This window comes from Aythya fuligula, chromosome 17, assembly GCF_009819795.1.
Source record: "Aythya fuligula isolate bAytFul2 chromosome 17, bAytFul2.pri, whole genome shotgun sequence".
Classification (NCBI taxonomy): Eukaryota; Metazoa; Chordata; class Aves; order Anseriformes; family Anatidae; genus Aythya; species Aythya fuligula.
Window position 1 is genome coordinate 11,687,944 of NC_045575.1, and position 22,943 is coordinate 11,710,886.

The following is a 22,943-nucleotide window of genomic DNA, read 5'->3' on the forward strand; positions in this document are numbered from 1 at the left end:
AGCCATTTATTAGATAATCCAATTACACTGATGTGACCTTATTCCGTGCATTTATGTCTCCTCAGTCTGCAGGGATAGCCTATCAACCAGGGGGGGTTTCTTACAGCAATTTGCTGATGCAAACCCCTGTTCCTCTAATAACAGAGGTTATTACGAAACACAGCTCCTGCTCCAAACGGCGCTCCTTTGCATCTCCCCTCCTCTCGTGGCTCCCCAGCTGGTGGGAGAGCAATTACGTGCCCAGCTGCACAGGAGAGCAGGCTGAGCACTGCCTCTGCACCCGCTTCTTGCACCCTGCTTCCTTCCAGGCCTCCCCTCGCTCCCCATGAACATCTACGCAGCCACCTCGTTGTTCTTTGGCACACGTGCATCCTCTCTGACTTTGTCCCTGTGGCAGGGACAGTGCCTTCACGAAGTATGTAGCCTTGTGTGGCTACAGGTCTTGGCTGGAGCTCTTGGGAGCTTGACTACAGCAATTAATACAAGGGGGATTTCCAGTATCGCCCAGCAGAGCTTTCTTTGGAACCCAGTGACAACGTTGTGACTCTGACTATCACAGCATCTAAACCACAGCCTCTTCTGCAACAAGGGTTCAGAAATCTCTTCTGCAAATACACCCACAAAAGAAACTTTTAAGAACTTGGATTCCTAGGCAATGTGTGAGGCAAATCCCAGCTTATGCTTCATTTGAAACAGGCTCTTTCAAGGGGTGCAGGGCTTTTGCTTGGAAATATGCTGAGGCAGGACCTTGGCCTGTATCCATTGACCTCTGATGACAGAGATTAGATAACAAGCAAATGGAAGTGCTTTCAGCAGTGTTGTTGTGTGCTGAGAGACATAATAAAGAGCATGTATCATGGCAATACTCAGCATATAAAATGTCCTGGAGAGATTACCCAGTGAGAAAAAAGTCTTTGGTATGCCCCTGCTTGTTGCACTGATTTTTCTGACTTACCTGAAGCAAAAAACACTTCCCAGTTCTCTCCTGCTCTGAGAAAAGCTACGGCCTCTGCAGACTCTTCAAGAAACTTGCACTTCCCGATGCTCGAGGGTCACTTCTAAACACCCCTTGCTTTCTTCTCTTCAAGGCTTTTTGCACTATGCTTTGACATTAAGTGCCTGATAAAGTAAGAGCCAAAAGCTAGAGCACAGGAGAGGAATGCCTGCAGGTGTAGGAGCCGGCACATCTACAGCCATGTGAGAGCTATAAACCAAACCCAAACCAGTGAGAGAGTTTCCAAATGCAAAGGGTCACTGCTGTCTAGAGTTTTGTCAGGCAGGAGTTCACAGGCAAGACCTGTCATTAAAACAATTGGCTTTCCTCGTGTCTTTGGCGCTGTTGTGTGACACAGCCTGTGACATTTGGGTTGGATTCAAAATTTTGAGGGACATGCACTTTGCCAGTCTGTGCTTCCCAAAACACCGTGGGCCTTTCTGCTGCAATAAAAGTAACTCACTAATTACTGCTCCTTATTGCCCCAATGCAGCTTGTAAGGCTGGAAATTGTGCCAGATAGGTGAGAAATGTGTATCCAAGGCAGGGTTCGCTTCAGATAGACGCAACTCCTTGTCCAAAATACAAAGCTGTGCAAGAAGCTAACAGGCTTGCTTCATCAAATAATGCTTTGATCAGCCACAGGTAGAGAAAAAGCCATAGTGCTTGTCATACATGTTTTCTGTCAAGCTTCTGACCAAGTCAGTCTGGTTTCACCCTCCTTCCTTCTCACTGAACACAAATAAGATGACGTAGTTAGGCTTGGGATTATGTCTAGACGCATAACTCTACACCTTTCACCTCGCTGTATCTTAATGTCTCCCTTCCAACCTTTGCCCAGGTCAAAGACGCGTGTGAAACCGTGCCCAGGAGGAGCCCATCCCAGGCAGCTTCTGCAGGAGCAGGCACTAGAGCCTGGCGGTGCTACTGCACTTAGAGGCTGCCACGAGGCAGAAATCAGCCAGGCAGCAGCCAGCTGGAGTCCAAAGCTCCTTCCCCCTGCACATCTCCTTCACCAGGGACAGCCGCGGCGAGGCACGGCTCCTTCCTGCGTGAAGCTTTGCTGAGCCCTGGAAACATCACAGCTGCCTTGGTGGAGCAGCTGAGCTGCACAGGAATCCCGGTAATCAAATCACGTCGGTGGCTTCAGTGCTATTCCCCCACCAGCGTACGAAAGGCCACCGGGCAAGGATTACCTAGGACGATTTAATTATGTGAGAAAACAGCTGCAAGGCTTTATGGGGTTTTAGGGTTGTTGTTCTTTGGATAGGAGGGGGAAAAGGAGATAGAATCAGGCACGGAGCGAGCTGGTTGGGGATGACCTGTGGTGGCAGAGAAGCACACCATCAAACACACAAGGCAAAGATTAGGGGCTGATGTATACAATCCTTTTTTTCCTCAAAGGGTTTGCTTTTCATGGCTTGTCACCTGGAACTGGGTCAGTGTGACCCATTGGGTCTCACACTGCCAGCTCATGCTAGGAGGGACCCGCATTCATGTCCACACCCGCCCTGTTGATCAAGTGAAACGGCTATTTTGTCACTATTTACCTATACTTAACGTTAAGAAACCATGGTGGCCTAAGGGGAAACAGGCTGTATTCTTGCTGATACGAGCTGAAACCCTGGTCATATTTAAATTAAAGAGAGTTTTATTACTGCCTTCAAAGAGGTCAGAATTTCACCCCTGAGAATACAGTGTCTGGAGAACAGCAGGTAACAAAGTCCAAGGAAAAACTCCCCATTACCATTTAAATCACCTTGTCGGAGATATTTTGCCCTCCTCGATTCCAGTAAAAGGTCTCCCTGACTTTCAAAATGTCTTCAGAGGAAAACAAACCCCCACAGAGAGTACTTCTCTTGGTGTTAACTTTCATAAGGCACGATGAGAGCTCATGAATGCAGTCTGTAAGCTGGTTGATTTAAGGACTCCAACAAACATGTCTCACATAGGAATTACAATGCATGTGGTATTTGCTTGTTTTTGTTTTTATTACAATTTTATTTCTGGATTCTACTTTGCTTTGTAAGTTATTTTTCTTGCATGACAAGCAACATCCAATTATTCATGCACTGCCTTTTTTGTTTTGTTTTAAGTTGACATTTTGCCCAAGCTGGAGACCACAAGATGCTTACTAGAGCCGTCCTTCTAGCTTCAACAAAGTCTTCTGTGCTGCTGGCTCTTAAAAACTAGCACATACAAAACCAAGACACACAGTGAGTGACATCAGCCACCATTTCCCCTCCACATGTGTGCCTACATTTTCTCTATCTGTGCACAATGGCGTTTTTGACCTGAAAACAATGCATTCAAGGAAAAAATATGGTTTTGTGTGATGGGATTTCCAAGGGAGCCTGAAGGACTTTGGTATCCCAAGACTATAAAGTCCAAAGAACACAATGCTTAACATCTTCAGCCTCCTTTGAATTCTCAGCCTTACTGAACCAAGAAGAAAGAAAGCCTGGCCCATAAGCAGGAATCCACTAATTAAAGAGAAATGGAGCTTATTTGTCTTGGTTTCTGAAGTCACAGTTCTCCACTTCTGAAAACACAAGTTTCTCACCAGTTCTTTTCCGCCCTAGGGCTGTGACCTAAGCAGCTTAAATGATACACAGATTTTGGTCGAAATCTGCTCCTTATTTACCGGACTTCAAATGTGCAAGCAATTACTGAATGGGTCTCGTTTATTGAATAAAAGTATTTAGGCATTATGTTTACAAAGGCCTAAAAACATTAAAATCTAGTGAAAAACAATTATTTTTACAGAATACATCTGCAAGCAATATGAAGTCATTTTGTTTTTGTAAATTTCTCCGTAATAGACTTATTGTTGATGTGGAAAATGTTCACGTTGCAGCAGTGAATTATTTTGAAATGCCAAACTTAATAAAGGAGAAATTATTGCAAATAATATCACAACCCTTAAGGAAAAAAAAAAAAAAAAGCCAAAATACCAGTGGTTTCCTGACTAGTCAATCCTCTTCAGATTGGCAGACCTCTTCAGACTAATCAGGAAGAGTTAGACAAATAGTTACTTTATTACGGAGGCTGTCAAATAAATCAGAATCTGGCAAGCAACTGTTCCTGAGCCCTGCAGCCCGGCTGGCTCTTTTTTTTTTCCTGTAAAACCAAGGCAGTTCCAGCAGCCCCACGTATGTGTGGATTTGTCTGCAGAGCAATGCGTAGGCTTGGGGCCTCCAAACAAAACTTGTTCCAAATTTGGGCCAGCATTTTTCTTGGCTTCCCCGCATTTTGTTGTGGAACAGGGCTTGCAGACGAAATGTTTCCTAACCAATTAATTCAGGTCGCTGCTGTTATTTTTAAAGGAGAGCTCTGAAGCTCAGCACACAAAGGGTAATGAGAAAATAACGCTTTAAACAACATCAGAGGAATGAGGCCACAAACTCCAGCTACATTATCCAATTCATGCTGCAGAGTTATTTTACCCCCAAATGCTTGCTCTTGCAGGAGGCAGGATAAATGGGGATTTTGCCCAAGGTACAAGCCTGAAACACGGCCACAATGCAGGTCACAGACAGTGATGTTCAGACACCAGCCCCAAGAGGAGCCTGGCTGTGCTGCTGTCCCCTGGGCTCCGAACCCACACCTAGTGCCAGCAGGCTGTGCTGTCTGGGGAGGGCTGCAAAATGAGGTCTCATTTCAGCAGAGCACTGGGCACATTCCTTAATCTGCTGTCCCAGAGCACGGCAGGGTGGGTTCAAAGTGATGCAGAGGAGACCTAGGTACGTAACTGGACTCGAGCATTACCCAGGCATTCTGCTGAGTAGAGAGAAGAGGAGTGCTGTGTCAAGAAGTAAGCGATAACCTCACCTTTTGGACCTCCATTCAATCCATTTTGTGCTGTTTATCTGCATCGAACAGCATTGATTTAAAAGGCAACCACAGGGCAGAGGGAAGGGAAAAGGAGATAGTGCAGGAAGGGAGGAGGAAAGTTTGAAAGTAACATCCATAAAGAGTCTAATGAACACCGGGGCTTGCAGTCATGTTTGAAAATGTTTTCAGATATGGTTGTTAGAGAAAATAAATTCACCAACTGAGCAGCCAAGAATTCTACTTAGAAACTACAGGACTGTCCAAACAAGAACTTCTTCATTTACATGCATGACAATGCAAACTGGCAGCACTGACAGATAAGGTAAAACACTGGCGATGTTCCAGACTTGCCAAGAAGATGGGATATAATAACTTCTGAGGCTAATAAGAGGCCTTAAAAACATACTTTTTTTTTTTTTTTTGCACTGGACCACACTGAAAGCAACAGTGCAGATGGACTTGCACCTGTCTCCAGATGAAACCAGTAGCTAGTGCAGTGCTATTCTTAATATGAATTAACTTTTAATACAGATCTGCTTTCGTTCTAATTGACTTTATAGAGCTACTAAAAATAACCGTTCATCTAGCCAGCAGGCATGCTTTTCCCCTTCCCCCGTCTCAGTATGGACAGGAACACTACAAGCATCTCTGTGCACAGGGCACCAGCCCTTTTCTCACTCAGAACAGTTTTCTCTCCCCTTGCTACTTTTCCTCCCTGGGGCCAACAAGGAACAGCTCTGCACTGCCAGCAGTGAGCTTTGCCATCCTTGGGCAAAGGATGCTGAAGTGCTCTGTTTCCCAGCCCAGTGCACAGCCCAGCCTTGCTGGCCGAGCTGCAGGGCTGCAGCCAGAGCAGGGCAGTGCACGCAGCCACCAGCAGCACCCCGGCAGGGCACAGCACAGCATGCCACGCGACATGGGCCGAGATGCAGGAAGACTTTTCCTTCCACTTCTGCTGCTGCAGGTCCCCGCGGGAAGGATAAGTGCTATATTCCTCCCGTATGCAGCCTATTTCCCACTTCCTTCCCAGTTTTCCTATATGTTGTATTTATTTTGATTTTTAAGTGAAAACAAGTTTTTACTCAGCTGTTTAAGGCAACTCGCCCTCCATCTGGTTTGTACTGTACATCATCACCTATTGTCCCGCCATGAGCCAATTTCTAAATGTTTCAGCTGTTGATGGCTGTTGGCGATGATGTATGAAGCAGAAACAAAGTCAGAGTCACAAAGACTTCAAAAGGCCGAAGATAACTCAGAACATTGTTTTGACTAAACACAGACATGTGCACTGAGAAGCTGCGACTTCTTCCAACCTTGCTCTCCCTCTCTGGAGCCACCTTTTAATTTGTTGCAGTTGCACAAATGATCTCTGTGTGTTAGGAGTTCAAAGGAAAGAGCCAACCCCAAAACATCTTGATGCGCCACCACCTTAAAAGACATTTCTCTGATGAAGTTACGAAAACAGGCTCTAATGCCTCAGAAAGACGATGACTTTCAAAGTAACATGTAAAAGCCTTACGACTTGTTCACAAAGCAAACCCAAAACATATTCCAGCTCAGCTAAAGTTAATTATTTTTTCAGGAACCATCTATCACCGGCAGAGACAGCTAGGGTGTAGAAGGCAAACATCCAAGGGCTAGCTTGGGCTGAGACAGCACAGCCTGCCATCCAGACTCGCACGGAGAGGGGTTAGAGCACAGAACTGAATGAGAAGACTGAATTTGTGTCCCACGGCATTTCTGACCAACCCACTGCAGAACCACAGGTAAGTCACTGAGTCCCTGAGTCCCGGTTTCTTCGATGGAAAATGCTGATAATGATGTTTATTCTATCTCCTAACAGATTTTGGATAAAACATGCTCACAACTATAACACACACTGGTCACTTCAGCCATCTTTGTGGAAATTCATAAAAAGAAGAGACACCTTAAAACCTTTGTCAGGTATCAAAGGTTACTCTGCACTTTATCCTCTGATGATACCTTTAACTCTCTTTGTATATGAATGGGATCCCTTTCGAATTTACACTAAAGTTCTTTTATATTTATAATATTCAGGACAGCTACACATGCTTGATTACCTTTAAAACACTTATCATGATTCCATTTAAAAATAAATGAATCCCATTTAAAAGTGACTTGTCCCCATCCTCTAGTATTTATGGACAAGGACATATGGGGCTGATTTCTCTCATTATTAACCAGCATGTCTGAGGCTTAAATCATTTAAATTATTCATTGACAGCAATTGGGCTACTCATGCAAGCTCCCACTTGCACAAGGAGGCCCAGGGATAGGACCAGTCAAGTGGATGAAGACTGCTGAATGGATTTTGGGATGCACTGAGCATCCACAGATAAGGGTAACTTCGATTAGGGTGAGGAGTACTTTTGAAAATTGGTCACTTAGCAGGGATTTTCAGCGTAGTTATTTTGACTGATGTTTTCTTCCAAGGTTACCAGGACTGAAATTCAGAGTGATGATCTCTAATAGCTGAAGGAAATATGAGTGATTGTGTGGTGATTGCCCCAACAAAACCCAAGCCAGCTGCAAGACATTTCTAGAGCACCGAGTTGTGTGGGACTTGCAATCCTGGTATGGGTTTCTGAAGTGGCCAGGCACAAGGTGGGCATCTCTGCAGAACCTGTGCTATGAAAGCTTCTGTGAAGAACAAAGCTGAGCAAGTGAAGAAAAGCATCTCCGAGTAAGTAGCAGAAACTGCCCACCTCTAGCATGAACACTGTTCCAGCACCACTGAAATCTGAGACAGGAGATGGATAAATCAACTGCGCTGTTGAGCTTGGACTTTAATAGTCCAAATGACAAAGGCAGTAAACATTTAACTCTCTGCTATAAAGAGACTTTCCAGCCTATTGCAGACTACTCTGCTCTCTGACCAGCTCACCAGTGGAAGACCTTGAGCTAACCGCCGGTGCATTTTCAATCAGTGCAGTCAGAGTGAGAGAAAAGGAATCATCCTTCATGGGAAGAAAAGCTCGTGGTTGTTCTTTAGGTTTTATTTTTAATTAAAAAGATATGTTTCTCACTGTCTTCAGAATGAGCCCAAGGAACATTTGTAATAATTTTCAGGTCACGTTATATTGTACACATTGCAGCTGGTTTCACAGCTACGTGGGCAGATTACTATTTTTCTGCACACCTAAATCACTATCAAGGTAGCGGCAGACAGGAAGCACCCCCAGCATCCAGAGGTTACAATACATCTCATAAAACACAGCCTAGCTCCTGGAAGAGGAAACTTTCAGATCTCAGCCAGGTCTCTCAGCCCAACCTAGGAGCCCCAACCTATACTGGACTTTGTCGCCGTATGTGATCCTGATAGTAAAGGTCGTGTTTTGTTTTGTTCCTTTTTCCCCTAAGAAAGGCAAAAAGGTTAGCAAGTCTTTAAACTCACAGTTCTTAAGGCTGTTAATATTTCACATTGCCAGCAGGGAAAGGAATTAAAACTGCCAGTAGCTATCCAGATAGATTTTAAAATCCCCTTCCCTCCCCCTTCTCTCTGCCTCCCTCAGCTTCAGAGGATATTTTCCCCGCAAATTGGTTTTAAATTAAGGAAGGTGATGAAGGCAATGTGCCGTCTCAGCATTTTCCCAGGTGCACTTAATCTAATTTCATTAAGGAGATCAGGACAGATGATCGCTACAGTCGAAACATTAAGTCTGTCCATTTTTGTATAAAAAACCATTAAGTCTGTCAAAGTGTCGGCGGGTGGGCTGTTTATTATTGGAGATGAAGGCGCGCTTTGCTTCCCCAATAAACTGTCAGGAGTAGTAAACCACAAATTAAGTCAGCTGCTGCCAAAGATTTAGGCAAAGATCTCCAACTAATTTTGACACAGGTGTGGGAAAGGCCAAGGAAATAGAAGCGGTAAGTCAGGCCGTGCGCTTTGGAAACCAAGCCTTTTGCGCATGTTTGATGTATTTCCATCCAACCCACTGAAGAGTGGTGAACCGCATCGGTGCGTACGGCCAAGCAGAACTGCTGGAGCTTGTGGCACTCCAGGCACAGCGCGGATGGGAGCGCACAACGGCCTCGGCCTTAACCTGCACTCATCCTGCCGGGACTCATCATTTTGTCTTTGGCAGACACGAACTCATAAAAGCTTCATTTAGCCGCTGCTCTGCTCTGAAAGTACGCACAGCTTTAAAACATAAAACCGCTTTCTTCAAATAATCATCCAGATATCATACAAAATTAGAGGAAAACCATCAAAATGCAGAAACTATGGAAGGCTGTTTAAAAGGCAAAAAAGAAATCAAGTGAAGCTTTCAGATTGAATTTTCAGGCATTACAAAATTGAATGTGAACCATTTGCCAAGGAGAACACCTTCCTTCTCATGAAAAATGCAGCTAGGTAGAACTTGGTATTAAAGGCTGTCAAGAAACGTTAAAAAGTATAAATCCCTAACAGGAATTACACAGCCTTTACAGGACTTACAGAGAAATTAACAGTCCCTAAGATGGCATCAGGAGGGATGTTCTAGCTGGAGCTTTGTGATGAAGGAAAATTACCATGTTTGCAGGTAATGTGTGCTATGTACTGCTCTGAGACTTATTTACAAACACTTATTTTAATCTCTCTGGCTCTGAGTTTTCTCTGTTTAAAGAGTACCTCACTCTGGTTGGTGTCTGTGGAAAACCAGGGCTCTATTTCTTCGGGATTCCTGCCCATGAGGGTGTACAGCAAAGGCAGGGCGGTGCCAGCTCCAACATCTCCCCTGAGGCAGGGTGCCATGGCAAGCTCCTTACAGAGCTCTCAGACACAAGCAGCAGCTGATAAGCAGCTGGTAAGTTAAAACAACATCTGATAAGCACTGGGAGACTCACCTGGGTGAACGAATACCCATTTCAATCATCCTGCTTTAAGTAAAGGTGAATTCCCAAGCAAGGTTAGGCAAATGTTACTTCTAGTCTTTACTACTTACTGATCCAAATGTTGTTTCCTCTTACACACCTGGAGACCTCCCGTAGCAAAAACTGGTTTGGATTTTATTGCAAATTGGACCCAGAAGCAGGAACTGTTGGAAAGCTACAAAACCCAAAGCTGACTCTTGGGCCATCCATGAGTTTCACCCTTTATGTTTGCATAGGGCACCCAGTGCTGCCTGCTAAGCTCTTCTGTTTTATTTAATCTGGTAAAATGATTTTGGAAACAGTTACGAGAACCTGCATGCCAAATGAGGGACTGCAATTGCAGCTACTGGAGTATGCATCCTCCAAAATCTTCTCATCTTCTTGGCATCTTTACGGTTAATTAAATCGTTCAATTATAATGCCAATTCCTATCTGCTGCCTACTATGTTATGCTAATCACCAGAATACCTCATCATCTTCCAAGGAGTTACTGCCATTGCACAGTTAGCCCTTTGAATTCATGGCTTTGCTGTAATGGGGCTTCTTGATGTGGGCAGACAGCTGTTCAAGATTGCTCTCTTCCCTGTTGCCTCAGATCTTAGAAGTGTCTTCACAAGGTCCTCAGTAAGATAAGAAAATGCTCATGGATGGGGAACTGAACTGGGAGATGTTAAACAATAGAAAACCCAGAGAGCTGGGAAATGTTGACTGCCAGCAACAGAACTGGTATTATCCTGCCTTGCCCAAGAGCTCTCCATACGATCTCTCAAGTCCTTTTATGTGAGTTAATGACGGACTTCTGTCAGCAAACTACAAGGCCCTTCTCATTGTTTGCTGTGAAAAAGAAAATTCTACATTTTCAAGAATAATATGGACACCGCAGCCCCTGATGACTCAGCTTGTTACATACAGACCAATGCACTTAAAATTTGAGTTTTTGTCCGGATAAAGGAAAAACAAAATCTCAGTAGGAGGGGAGAACACTGGTGCCGAAGCTTTGAGTCTGGTTAGTTTTTTCAATTACATTCTTGCTTTACTTAAATTCTAGGAATACCAAGGTCAAGAAGGGCCATTGTTACTACAGCTTCTTACTGGAGTTCCAGACGCTCTTGTTGGGAAGGACAATTTGAAGCACCCCTTAACCTGGCCTACCTCAATTGCCCTGCGTTTAGGTGGAAGCCCTTCTGTTCACTCTGTGCACAGGGTGGGTGGAATGACAGAAGCCCACGGAAGCCAAGTCTCTCCTCCAGATGGAACATCCCAAGCAGTGACTGAGCGAGCTGGCTATGCAGTGGGCCTGCAAGATGCCATTTTGCTGGTAAATCTGTTCATGGAGAGCTACAAAGTAAATTCACGGAGCTGTGAATTTCTGTCTTCCTGCAATGACAGCGACGTTACATTTCTGGTTTATAGCACCCAAATCTTTCAAGGGCTACAAGGTTATTTTAGACGCATTATTTTGGTATTCTATAAAAAGCAGATCTGTTTTTAATAACGGCGTGAGGCTTGTCTCTCAGAGACTTTCTTCAGTTAAGAGAACTGACAGCCTTTACCCAGCTCTTATTTTATAAGAGTCAGGTTTCTAACTGGTTTTCACGCCGCATCACTGGGTTTTCAGTCTGTAAGAATTAAGTTTTAGAAGAAACACAGATTCTGCGTATCAATGTGCATGCACACGTGTATATATTACATTGCTGCAAGCTGCTAAGCCAGCAACACAGCCAAAGTACATGCTTCCGCAATGGCAACGCTCTGTGTAAGCAAGAGCATACTACAGGAAAATAACCACCTAAATACTGTGTGAAAACCCAGCTGGGAAGTAACTGGCAAATGAAGATTTCTAGTTATTAGTCACAGCTGAAAACTGTCATAGCTTGAAGTGTAATGCTAACAGAAGAACAAATGCTGCCATGTGACAGCCCTCGGTTTCATTCCGTGTTTTATCTCTGCTGCAACCAGTAAGAATTGGGGTTGCTGGAGAAGTACCAGGCTTCATTTCTCGGAGAAAGGGACAATGGACCCAAAAAAATGAGTGGGGAGGGAAGGACAACCCTGGCCTGAGTAAGCTTCAAAAATAGCAAATAACTGATTACTTGAAGTGGGAACTGAACTTCCAGCCAAATTTCCAGTCTTGTGGAAACAAGACATTTATGAGAGTTATCAGGCGGAACCCACTTCTTCCATTGCTAGATAAACTGTGAGGAGTGAGGAGAAAGCAGCCTTCAGCAGCAGTGCTATTCATAATAGTCCCTGTGGACTTCAAATGAGTGGCACTGGGGCATCCAGGGACCGAGGCTTATTCCAGCCCCACAGGACAACGCGCTGATCTTGCACTGATGCATTGACAAAGGAGGCTGTACAGCAGGAGAGTGCAAAGATGCAACAAAACACACAAATTTGGGTTAACGTTGGCTCTTTGGGAACACTGTGCTGCTTGGCTTCTCCTCCCATGCTGGACTTCCAGAGTTGCTCACAGTGTCTTCCTGGATCTCACCTTCCTTGACCACCAGCTACCTGACACAGCATTTCCCTCCCTGGGCCTCAGCATCTCCTCTCCTCTCTGTTCCTGCCTCTGTTTCTGCTCCTGCTATTTTGAGCATCGTTAAAACAATCTTTCATCTGGTGTCATGGGGCTTTTATCTTATTCTGGGTAATCTCATACACAAACACAGACACAGAATCCACTTCTGGTAGAGGAACTACTAGATCTCTCATTGTGATTACATCCCTTTCTCCTGCTGCCTAAACTATGATTTTCCTCTGGGTTTGTAGACACCCCTTCAAGGTCAACACAGCTGAAAAAGAACTGATAATTTCACCCACACAGTTTGCTCTCCTCGTTGCTTCCACTCTTATCGCTTCTACCTCTCACTCAAGCCCATAGTTCTCAGCACTCTGTTTGACTTGCATCACTCTCCACATCTTAACATCCAAGCTGTGGTTAAGTCCTGTGTATCTGTTTTCTTTACAGCGAGCATCTTCTGCTCATCCACACGAATACACTCTTGGTCAAGCTCTCAGCACCTCACTGTACATTTACCATTTTATCCTTCTGGTGATGGCAGATGTAACCGTGTCCTTGCACCCACGGAGAAAGCTGCCACTACGATCATTTTCCTTGTCTGTGGCTTTGCTCCTTACACAGCTTCCACTTCCCATATTGCGAACTTTTGGTTTTTATGTTTTGGCTCCTTCACAGCTTACCTCTACTTCCCAACACTGACACTCAGTAAAAACATCAACCCTCATCTCTAACTGGCCACACATGATCACCCACTTATAAAACTCAAATTACCACCTCCCTACTACGCACCTCTACGCCTTTTGCTACAGAGAATAACCTCCCATTCACAGCCAGAAATGTACCTGATTTTCCTTGTCAAATGCCTCCTAAAACCTACCCCGTTACCTCAACACCTACAAAACAAAGGCCGGACAACAACGGGGCTGCTGACATACTGACACAGTGCAGCTCTTAATGCTGTACCCCCATTTATCTGAAGTCCCTTCACAGCTTCTGATCTCATGCTTGATCCACGAGCTGCTCCGCATCCATACGGCACGGAGCAAGATGGGAACCCAGCCCATGGCCCTGCCATGTGCTCTCCTCCCAGGCATTAAGTGCTAAATCTCACCTGCCCATGAGCTCCTGCACGCTTCCGGGCACCTACTGGGCCTCAGAAATTAGCACAGCAAACAGCAGCATGGCAGGGCCGAATTCAGATCGCCCTAAGCAAGGCCCGATAAACTCACTGTGCTGTTGGAAAAAGCAGCATAGAAGCACTGTTTTAGAAACCTGACTTCAAAAGTTTTTGCTTTCGCCTCGGATATGGCTTTGCCAGTCTTGCTTGATATAGCTGAAACAAACACAAACTACATAACAAATGTACAGAAAATACCGATTCAACTTAGAAATACAGTGTCATTTTTTGTACATCTTACTTAGCACCACATTAAATAAAGGAAAGCCTGATATCTAACCCCTGATTTGGAGAGCTCACTTACACTCTGGGGCCATGCAATTAAGCTGACAACCCACAATTTCACATGCTGCAGACAGAAGTCCAAGATTGAAAGAACACGAACACTGCATTACTTTGAAAGAAACCAGCTTTTTTAATGCAATCTTGAACACTGTTATTAAAAAATGAGAACTACATTTTGGAGTAACGAGCAGAGATTACTCATTCCCTTGTTTTACACAAGTTGACTTTTGGCTTTCTGCAGAACACCATTTAACAGAGCCCATTACCAAGCTGCTAGCCACTTTTCATAGTGATGCTAAAGCAGGTAAGAGACAATAAGTGGAACTGTTGATGGTTTATATTACTCTATTATGTTAATGTTCACTAAAGTATGCCATAAGCTCTCTCATTACATGTGTATAAACCAATTCTCTGTGGTGTTATTCCTGTGCTAAATGCTATAACTACATAAATCTTGAATTAATGGAGACTTTATAGTTCCTGAAAATGAAGGGTAATTGCTATCTGTTAATGCTGTTGTTGCTATTAAAGGAAGTATATATTTTCAGTAACAATGTTTATGGACCGTGAGCCTCGCATCGCAGCTATTGCACAGTGCAGAGATAGTGTAATACGATTATCAGACTGACTCCCTTTCTCTCCCTCCTCCCTCACAAAAAGCACAATATCATTTCCACATCTTTGACAAACTACCCTGCAATTCTCTTAGTTTTGGACTCTGCAACTGCTATGTCCTTCAATGAACATACAGTAAAAGAAACAGGATTTGCATTTCCATCTCTGGGAACGCACGATTTGCTAAGTTTCTCGCTTGGTTAAATGGCTGGACAGCTCGGTTTATTAGTTTGGGTATTTTGAACAGTTCTTTGAGAAGAGTGTGGTGACATAATGATAGGTGTGAGAAAGTATCACCCCACTTACTTCCTTTGAGATCTCAGCAGTGATGCAGAAATGAAAAGTATACCTGGGCAGAGACAGTTCTCAGAAAGTAGACGGGATGGACAAGTCCCCAGCCTTGAGCTCCTGTTCTCTGATTATTAAAAACAGCAGTGCACTGTTTGGAAACCTTCTCACAATCTGCTCTGAAACTGTACCTTGCACTAAAGTAATGACTCCTCCGTTCTGATATACCGTACCTATGACTGACTATGCTCAATTACTCTTCTCCCCTGGAGTCCTGCACAACACTGCATAATGGAAAAAAACATCACCAGTGTGTTTATATTTTTCAGTGCAGTGAAGGTAAGGCCTTAATTTTGCTCTGAAGTCTGTGTTTTAAAACATTAAGAGCTCAATAGCCCATATAGCTATGAAATAAATAAATAGTGGATAATTAGCAGCATGGTGGGGAGAGAGATGTGGGAGGTGGAAAATTTCAGTTCTACTTCTAGCTCTATCACTGACTCAGTCTGTACTTGTATATGAACTTCTTTGTCATTTTTCCTCCTGAGTTATGCACAGACAACAGTGATCCGCTGTTTATGACTAACAAAAAGTGTTATGCAAATCAAAAGCACATTAGTAATTCCTGCCCTGCCCTTCATTAGTGTCGGTGCGTGTAGGTGTACCTAGAAAAAGCTGCTTCTTGCTGACCAAGCAGCAGAGCAGGACTGTTCTGTAGCAGTGTGGTATGAAGCCGACCCGTCATGTAATTTGGGAAGCCTGATGCGGGGCCAGACAGTATGTCCAATGCTCCATCTGGCTGTAATAGCCAGGCAGCAGTAGAGAAGATACAATTCTGCCAACAAATAGAAGGGGGGGAAAACACTCTTCAGTATAATCCCTCGGGACATTCATGCCAGTATTTTTAGAGCTCCTTGTTGCATCAGCCAGGTTAAGTTTTAGACAAATACTGAATGACTTTCCAGGAGAGTATAGTATGTCAGGTACCAGCACAGAGAGCCAGGCTGCCCTTGTGCTCCCCAGCGGGAAGGCAATGTCACGTTTACATTATCCCCCTGAAAGGTTTGAAGTCTCTTCACTTCAGCTTTGGTGAGTTTACATGCACGTGCACACATCTTTGCTGACAAGAAAAGGAACCCTACTTAATTCCAGAGACCTTCTTAATAGAACCTGTGTCGTGTCTCATGTCTCTACAGATCAGGCAGAGATAGAAAGATGATGATCTTGTGCTGCTCTCCTTACGAAGAAAAGAAATGTTACTGTTAAGGTGGAGTCACCTTAAGAGAAAGGTACCTGAGAAATACAGGAGCCTAGAAGGTCATATTACTGTTACAGATATGTAAAGAAATGCCGTATTAATGGTAAGAAACACTATAATAGCCTTTCATTTGCTGTAAAGGACAGTAAGTTACCAGCCAAACACAATGCAGCTTCCTCTGAAGGTAACCTCAGATCCCACATTCTGAAAGCTAATCAATGTTGTTCAGATTTCAATTTCTTCTCTACAAGGTGAAGTCAAACCTAATCTAACAAATGTCAGTCTCAGATGTAATGCTGCTAGCTGGGTCTACCAGTGTAATTTAGATAATCATTAATAGCATAGCTGTATAATAAAACTACATGTCACTTACAACTTCATCTGAGGTTTGACTGGCAGATCTTTAAACAGTTTTCTAAGTGATTGCTTTTACTTTCTTTGATTGGGCAGTCTAAGAAATGTTTTAACCCCATGGTATCTAAGCTTTTAGGGAATCATTTTTCACCCTCACCACCTCAGCCAGCAGATCTGCTGGCTGGTAACTTTGTGGGAAACAGAACTTGGGTGGTGGTCACAGGGAGTGACTTTATACATATATGCACATGCATAATATAAAATATGCATGGTGTCTTTCGTTCAATGTATAAAATTTAGACGTTCCTCTTCAATCAAGCTTTCACCTCAAACACGCTTTTGCATATTCCAGGGATACTGGGTATCTGATGGGATTTCTAAAAGAAGATCAAGAAATTTTTATGCTTCCCAAGGTCTAACAATATTAAAAAAAAAAAACTTAACCAGAAGCAGCTTTCAGTGCAGACTCTTGAACTCACGGTAACCTCCAATGGATGGCTGCAGCCAAGCGTGCTGCCAAGGAGAGAGGGCTATCTGAAGTCAGTTTTTAGCTCTGTAATGCTGATCTAGTAGAAACCCATGTGCCACAGCTTCTCATGAATGAATGTAAGAGACTGGACAGCTAAAATATAATGAAAGTTTGATGAAGACCTAACCTGAGACTGCCAAGTTTGATCTGCCAGAACAAAAGTCAGCAAGGGATACTCAAGTCTTTCATACATTTGATGCTTAAAAGCAGGGTGCAACTGTTGCTATGTCATGGGACTCCTCTATTTTCCTTCCACAGGTGAAACAAGAAATCCCTATACAAAACCATACAACTACAACCTTTCAATGGCCAACCTCTGTATCAAAAGAAAAGGTCAGAAAAATCATTGCTCTGTGATAAATACGCATGCAACATGACAAAACACTCCTTGACAGATACCACGCTGCCTTTGAGGGTAGGTACTGGTTGTCCCACCTTCTAAACTGATTACAAAACTGACATCTTCAAAGGTTGCTATAAATAAAATATAGTCTCCTGACAAGTTATCAGAGGAGACTTCTTCTGAAACAGCACTAACACTAACGCTATGACTTGGGCCTCACCAATTGCTCGCGTTAATTGAAAGACTGTTCTGTTAACAAGAGTTTCTTTTCTGTAAGCTAGTGAAGACCACAAAGTATCTGATCCAATACTTCTTTCATTCTATTATAAATATTTTTAAATCTGACACGAAGCCTGGAGGAAAAATATTATTTGTAAATTCATTCTTATTTTGACTGTGAGGGAATTTCCAAGCTAGCAAAGCACATGAAAGAAGAAAATTCAGTCTTACCTTATCGTCAACATCACTCTCGCTGTCACACTGTGGGTTAGAGAGAGAAAAAAAGATTCTGTGAAACACCTTTATGTATAGACATCTTTTACATCATCTGCTTAAATCTTTCAGATAGCTGTTCATGATGTTCTCAGTTCAATGAAACATACACTTTTGATGTTTGCAGTAATGCCTTTTAGATTGCTAGCATAAACCAAAGCCAATTTCTGTCTTTTTACACAAAAATATGGTATACTCATACTTGAATGGGTGACAGTGAACTTTAAACAAAAAAGACAATCAGCTATGCATTATAACAACTGTAACATGAACACCACAACAAAAAGCATGCCTTTTTATCATCCCAAATTGTGGAATATATAGTAACAGTTTTGCACTGCTTCACCTTGATAAGCACTTTGTCATCTAACAAGGAAACTGTGAAACTGGCAATCAATTTCTAATTTAATGAGAGGTACCAAGAATAGTAATTAAAATACATCATAAATTCTGGTACATTTTTTAGTTTGAATCAGATCACAATCCCAGGAGAAAGTGTTTACTTAAAGAGTTTTAGAGTGAAATCTCCCACAGCCTCTGAAAATGAAATGCTCTATTTTCACAGCACAAGCGACAGAAAGATAACTTGAGCACTGAATGGTTCAGGACATGCACATCCCTCTGGCTGGAGCTGAGAAAGATTTACATTTGAGAACAAAAATAAATCTCGTCTGTTACACTGGCAGAAAGTGGTCAGTGTGTTTTGTAGCTTTTGTGCCCATTGAGAATTTGCTCCTTCAGCTGATGGGGATGGCATGAGTGGGTTTCCATAGCAGTGACACCCTATTGAACTCACTCGTTCAACAAGGCAGGACTCAGCTTGCCAGCGATGGCAAGCTACAACCGTGGAAATGGTCCATGGGAACGCACATGCTCTGGTGTCATTAGTGCAAAGGAAGGAATAGATCTGTTTGGTCGTTCTGTCCAGTTACTGCTCCTCACGGAGCAGGTGGAATCTGTCCTGTAATGCCTTCTTACCCAAAAGTTACAAAGCTGAAATTTCAGCTGTGACATTCTTACTTTTCTGCAGATTTCTAAGCGTCTATTTAATCTGTTTTGCTTCTGTCTGCCACATGAAAGGATTGACCCCAAACAGTTGAGGAATGTTTTACTCTTAAATTCTTTGACACACAAAAGCACACGAAGGACAGTGACACAGCAGAGGGGTCTCCCGCAGAGATTCTGCATCTAAGACTTCTCAGATTTCCAGTTGCCTCCCTACTTCCATTTAACTACAGCAGAAACACGTGGTTTATAGAAGACATTTTTCTACAGTCTTGACTAAGCAGAACTCTCTTTCTTTCAAAATGAAACCATGTTTTACACTGCCCCACCTGATCCACAGTGCAGTTTTCACAGAGAAACCCAACTGTTTAGAATGACGCTCGCAGATCTAACTGCATATGTAATCGTTCTGGAAAAATAAGAGCCTGAAGCAAAAATGGAATAAATTACAGGAAGGCAGGACGCTGCTCTGCAGGGGCTGGGGAGCAGTGGTGGGCAAGTCCTGGGGGAATAACCAGTGCTAATGCCTGAATACTGTGTTAAGTCCTAGCCAATTACTATGTGCACAGAGGCAAGAAGATCAGATAGCCATGCTTTAGCGAATACTTTCCTGTAAGCTGTTTGTGTCTTTTTGGAGATTTTCATTTTCATCACTAAGCTTTATGAAAATTACTATAGGAAACACAGTTTCATAAATCAGACATTCAAAGAGAAGTAAAATCAGTCCTGATAGATCATCATCAGCAGCAGCCCTCTGCGACTCACCCAAAGCCATGCCTTGTGAGCACGAACAACTAGAAGTCTGCTCTGAAGAGCACCAGGACCGGCAAGACACTGATTGTCCATCACCACCGAGACATGCCACAACAGGCTTGCTGGGCAAAGGTTGCCCCAGTACCTGCTGCATCTGTGCTTGTTCAAGACAGCGCTAATTCATGCTGACAAAGCAACACATTCATCAAAAACAAGGGGGGTGGGGAGGAGGATGCAGTCACAGCATTACACTTATTATTATTTACACACTCCGAGAAATGCCAGCTGACTCAAGGGAAGCCTTTCACCTCCACCCAGGGGCTGAATCAGGGCAGAATCAGGTGGCTGCTGGTGGGGAGTGTGTTCCCCCGAAATACTACTAGCACAGTTGTGTGGGTCACAAAGACTGAATTATTTCACTCTTTAAACCTTATCTCAGCTGAAGTACCCTAAGCTGCCGTTCTAACCATTTCACTCGTTCCATCTGCGCACTGTCAGAGGCAGAATATTTTGATGATGATTCAAACTTGCAGAGTTCAGACTGAAGCATGTTACAATGGAATTACACCTATTGCAAAAATGGCACCAAAATGATTAAGTACTTTCAAGTTGTGTTGCTTAAAATTTTATGCTTAGGTAACATCCACACAAATTTTAATTCTTACAGGGACTTTAAAATGAAAAAGTAATAGTAAAACAATTCGACTCAAATGCATTGACCAGTAAGCACTAGAGATGATCATCAAAACACTTTTGCCTATGAGCCATGGTTATATCTTTACTAAAACTGCAGCAGTGTATACCTTAATAAATTCAGCTTAAAAATATTTGAGAGGAAATGTAAAGAACTTGGGGGGGACCTTAGCAACCATTATTCTTCAAATAGAATACAGTTTTAGACTCTGTTTTTTTGTTTTGTTTTGTTTTGTTTTTTAACCAAAATTTGTCTCTATACTTTCTACTGAATTATGTTATTTAAAAAAAAGGGATGAACAGCGGTTTTCTGGCTTTTAAGAGAAGATTCTTTTTGAAAACAGATTTGGCCTCAAAAATTCCTGTCTATAATGAGTATAAAAACCCATTACAGATGGTTTGCATTGCTAAAAGGTGCAGAATTGCCTTATTTAGATGCCTAATTTTGCTTTGTACCAATATGCAACTTTGTCTCATGTAGATAAGCAAAGTTGCAAAAAAGCAAGTGAACCATCAAATCCACATGCTAAATTTTATAAACAGCCATACGAATGAAGCAAACATCTGCTCTCTGAGGACACATTTTTTCCCCATTCAGGATCTGAAAATACTCCATAATTGTTTTTAAAATGAAAAGGACAACGAAGAATTATGCTTCATTTTAGCTTACATCTTCCTTAGCTTTATCACCAATGCTACAGTCTTGCAATTGAAGAAGCCAGCGGGGCTTGTGGATGCAAATACAGCTCTGGGCAGACATGGATCCCACCCATGCGGTTGTGATTGCATGACGGGTGCTTTAAAAACTGTATTTTTGACAGCAAGTTGCATAACTTCTTGTTTACCTTATGAAACAGCTGCCCTCTCCCAGTGTGCGAAGGCTGCCATACATGCACAGACCATCCCCAGAGCAGGCGTAGAGATTCCTACAGCGTGGTTTTTAAGCCACCAAAATACCACATCTTAATCCATGTAAGAATGAAGTCTTACACTAAACCAAAGCTACTAAGTAGTCTATATGACGACAGAACATGGGAGGGAAATTAGCACACGTATTTATAAGATTTGGGTTTCTGCTTAACATACAGTGTCCTGGGAAATGGAGAGCTTGCAACAAGCCCAGGCTCACAGCTACCAACTCACATTAATCTCCCACCGACTCCTAAAGGAAACAAACAGCCAGCTTTGGTGAAAAAAAACAAGCTTCACAATTCATTTAGATTTTCGTCTTTTTAATTTGAAGAAATGTGCTCCCACATAGGCACAGAGAAACAGGAACCCGCAGGCTGCTGAACATGCACGGCACCGAAAAAACAGCGACAGCAAAACCAAACCCGCCCGGGGAGATCTGCGAAAAACAGAACCACTGTTGACCCTATCTCTCCGGGGGGGTAAAAAACACGAGCAAATTTTAATGGGCTGGTTCAGTTTCTGTGGTAACAGCCTGAAGTATCTTTGCACCCTCGCTTCTCCGCTCTCCTCGCCTCCACCTCCCTCCCCAGTCAAGCCCTGGGTCAACAAAGAGAGGCTGCCGCTCATGTTTTGTATGGCCAGGAAGTTTAAATGAATAATGAAGTCATAGAAGAAACTTTAGTTTGACCCAGAGGATTTTCTGGGCGTCTCTAAAAGACGCCTCGCTCCGGGCTGAAGAGCGGGAGGCCCGAGGCCCAGCCGAGGCCCGGCCGAGGCCGCTGGCTGCTGCCACAGGAATGCGGCCTGGCCCCACGGCCCACCTCCCACGCAGCTGCTGTGGAGGGACAAAAGCCCTTGTCAAAACAAAAAGTTAAAGAAAATGTGGAGAATGGCAACTGTTGACAGCTATGGGGGCTCATTGAAAGACAAAAGCTTCAATTACCTGGATTTTTCTAAAGGCCTGTTAACACTCCTGGTCTATAAGCGAAACTGTAAACAGCCATTGTGGCGGGTTCATAAAGGCTTGTAAAAGGATTATTCACTGGGTTGTGCCAATTGCCTCTCAATGCCACCAAGAATGTTTGCAAAGCCGACCCCTAATTGTGCCGCTTTTTGGAAACAATTTCTTGCAGTGACGGATTCAAGTCAGAAAAAAGCCTCCTGTGAGGTAGAGTTAAGCAGGAACAACATATAATTCGGGTAGGATCGGCGCAGTGTGCTGTAAAGAAGACCTGTGGAGTTAGGGACAGGGCTCCCATGTGCACAGGCCAGACCCTGTGGCCTCCTCCATCATGACTTTTCCACTGAGCACGGAGTTACGATGCATTCCAGTACTTGCTTGTGCAAATCATCTCAACCGGGAAAAAAGGGATGGACTTCTGGCTAGTGTAAAACACAGGAAACTGCGTATTTGGAAAAGATTCTTCTCGTTGCAGAAACGTAGGTACCACCAGCAGCACACCTGCAGTGACCTAAAACCAAACCCCTAACCCAGCACTCATCCCAAATGTGCTTCAGCTGAAATAAGAAACGGAAAGTTGCCCACTATGGTTCATGTGACACCAGCATAAATCAGATCTCTCCAAGTAACAGCAACAGGTACAACAGAGATTTGTGATCTCCCCAACAGGGGCTTTCTGGTGGACCCAGAGTCAGAGGTGTTTGGCAGTGTCACCCCTGCCTCTACCGCAGCATCCAGGTGACTAGCACTGCTCTAGTGTGTTTTTAGCTATTTATTTGCTGAGCACAACAGGGGAGCAGGCCTGGGATAAGTTATGCACAGATTTAAAAACAAAACAAAACAAAACAAAACAAACAAACAACAACAACAACAACAAAAACAGCATCTGCAGAAGATGCATTTAGAGATGCATTTAGGTTCTGTGTTTGGGGACACCTCCACACAGAGCACAGGGCTCTTCCCGAAGGCACTTGTTCAGAAAGTGGCAGGGTCTGTAGTAAAGTTGTTTGTATTCAGATTCCAGATCTTGTTTTCTGATGTGTTTAGGAACC

General features: G+C 43.4%; 1 protein-coding gene across 10 annotated transcripts in view; it reads right to left on the minus strand.

Moving 5' to 3' along the window:
- Nucleotides 1-22,943, minus strand: part of FBRSL1 (fibrosin like 1) — a 513,621-nt gene that overhangs the window by 154,933 nt on the left and 335,745 nt on the right. For all 10 annotated transcript variants that reach the window (XM_032198851.1, XM_032198844.1, XM_032198850.1 and 7 more), the window contains exon 5: nt 17,526-17,555. In XM_032198851.1, coding sequence (XP_032054742.1) covers nt 17,526-17,555 — 30 coding nt within the window. The remainder of the gene's footprint in view (nt 1-17,525; nt 17,556-22,943) is intronic.